The sequence below is a fragment of the Plasmodium fragile genome (assembly GCF_000956335.1).
Source record: "Plasmodium fragile strain nilgiri unplaced genomic scaffold supercont1.17, whole genome shotgun sequence".
NCBI classification, from domain to species: Eukaryota; Apicomplexa; class Aconoidasida; order Haemosporida; family Plasmodiidae; genus Plasmodium; species Plasmodium fragile.
The window spans coordinates 348,654-350,323 of record NW_012192597.1 but is presented as its reverse complement, the minus strand read 5'-3'; the positions used below and the strand labels follow the sequence as shown (position 1 = coordinate 350,323).

General features: G+C 39.6%; 1 protein-coding gene across 1 annotated transcript in view; it reads left to right on the top strand.

The window, feature by feature from the left end:
• The window catches only part of AK88_01925 (uncharacterized protein), a gene marked incomplete at both ends in the record, with an annotated part of 3,126 nt that extends 2,475 nt beyond the window's left edge, over positions 1 to 651 (top strand). Inside the window, 3 exons of the mRNA XM_012479560.1 lie at positions 66 to 150; positions 284 to 435; positions 561 to 651. Of these exons, the coding sequence (XP_012334983.1) occupies positions 66 to 150; positions 284 to 435; positions 561 to 651 (328 nt within the window). The remainder of the gene's footprint in view (positions 1 to 65; positions 151 to 283; positions 436 to 560) is intronic.
• Between the last annotated feature and the right edge of the window lie 1,019 nt (positions 652 to 1,670).

The window sequence follows — 1,670 nt, the reverse complement described above, 5'->3', positions numbered from 1 at the left end:
AAAAAAAAAAAAAACGAAGAAGCGGAGGTAACACAAGCCCACACAAACACTTCTGTCCTTGCAAGGGAAAAGAAGGAAGAGTATGAAGAGAACGCCAAAAGGGAGAAGGAGGGCTACGAAGAATTTGTGAACTCTTTAAACATTTCGCAGGTAGGATGGGAGCGATTCTTCTTTGCTTTTTCATTATCCGTAGTTCGCCGCTCGTGAGTGTGCATATTCGTATGTACATGTTTATGTTTGCATATGTTTACCTGTCTACACCACTACCGCACTCCACACGCAGGACGAACTGAGAGACAAGATGGAAGAAGCCAAAACGCTAATGAGCCATTTAGAGAAGAAAAAGAAAGAGCTGGAAAATGTGAAGAAGACGGATATAAAGCAGATAGAAAAGATGAAGATGCAAAATGAGTGCGCCTTGGAGTCCATTCAGAGGTGCGAAAATGTTACGAGCGCCACGATTTTGGTGCAGCGGCACTGCCACTTTTAACATTGCACACATTTCCGTGGAAAAAAGCACCATTTTTTTTTTTTCTTTTTTCCATTTTTCATGGTCAAAGATGGAACAACAACATCTCCTTGGTGAAGCAGTGGATCCAGGACAGAACGAACAAACCCGCAGACACGGTCGATAGGCTGCTGGGAATGTAATATGAATTTATGAACGAAGAAAAAAAAATTAACAAAAATGGAATTTTTAATTTGTTACGTAGCACGAGCTACGTACAGCTATTTTGAATTTTTTTTTTTTTTTTTTTTTTTTTTTTTTTTTTAGCAAAGATATATTTAATAACTGGAACTGAAATGGTATAGCCCTCTGCTTGCGCGAGATATCACATTGGGATGCTTAAACATGTGTGCAGGAATTTTTTACCACGTATGTACAAACGTGTAACATTCTCTTTTTTGGGGGGAAATGTTCCAAAAGGGGGGATATGTTTTTTTTTTATAAGAAATTTGTTTGGCTATAAAAGGCGGGCACGTCTTTCCCTGCGGTTGGTCACTTGGCGAGGAAATTTTTAAAAACCTGGAGGGAACAATCACGTAATATTCGCATGAGCGAGATGTCGAACTTGACGTTGGCTTCCTACATGTGAGTGTGTGTTGTGTGTGGACTCGTAGCCTGCTCCTTCTCAAATGACGCATGTGAGAATTCCCCCGAATTAGTACACCCTTACCAAGCCCCTACACGCATGTACACTTTTGCAAATTTGCAAGCGGAAGCGCAAAAGCGCGAAATATGACAAAAGGTTGCCTCTCTCCCGTTCCACATTTAAAAGGGCCAAATAGATCGCAACAAATTTCCCATACTAAAAAAAAAAAAAAAAAAAATTGAGTTTCCTCAATGGTGAAACATTTTTCACGCGTGGATAATTTTTTTTTTTTTTACATGGTTCACGCAATTTTACAAATAACGAAAATGCCGGTTTTTACGTGAATTTAATTTTTTTTTTTTTACACTTTTACGGGTTCGCATGACACATGAGCAGTGTGAAATAAAAAGCAGGTCACCTGAGGTGTCCCCCTGATGTCGTGTCGCGCAAAAAATGTTGTTACAGCCATGTGCGCTAATGTACACGCGCGTACACACTAGCGCAAATTGGCTTTACATTTACTCCATAATTTGGGAGTTGTTTTCCCTAACACGTTGCTATAATGTATATATAGGC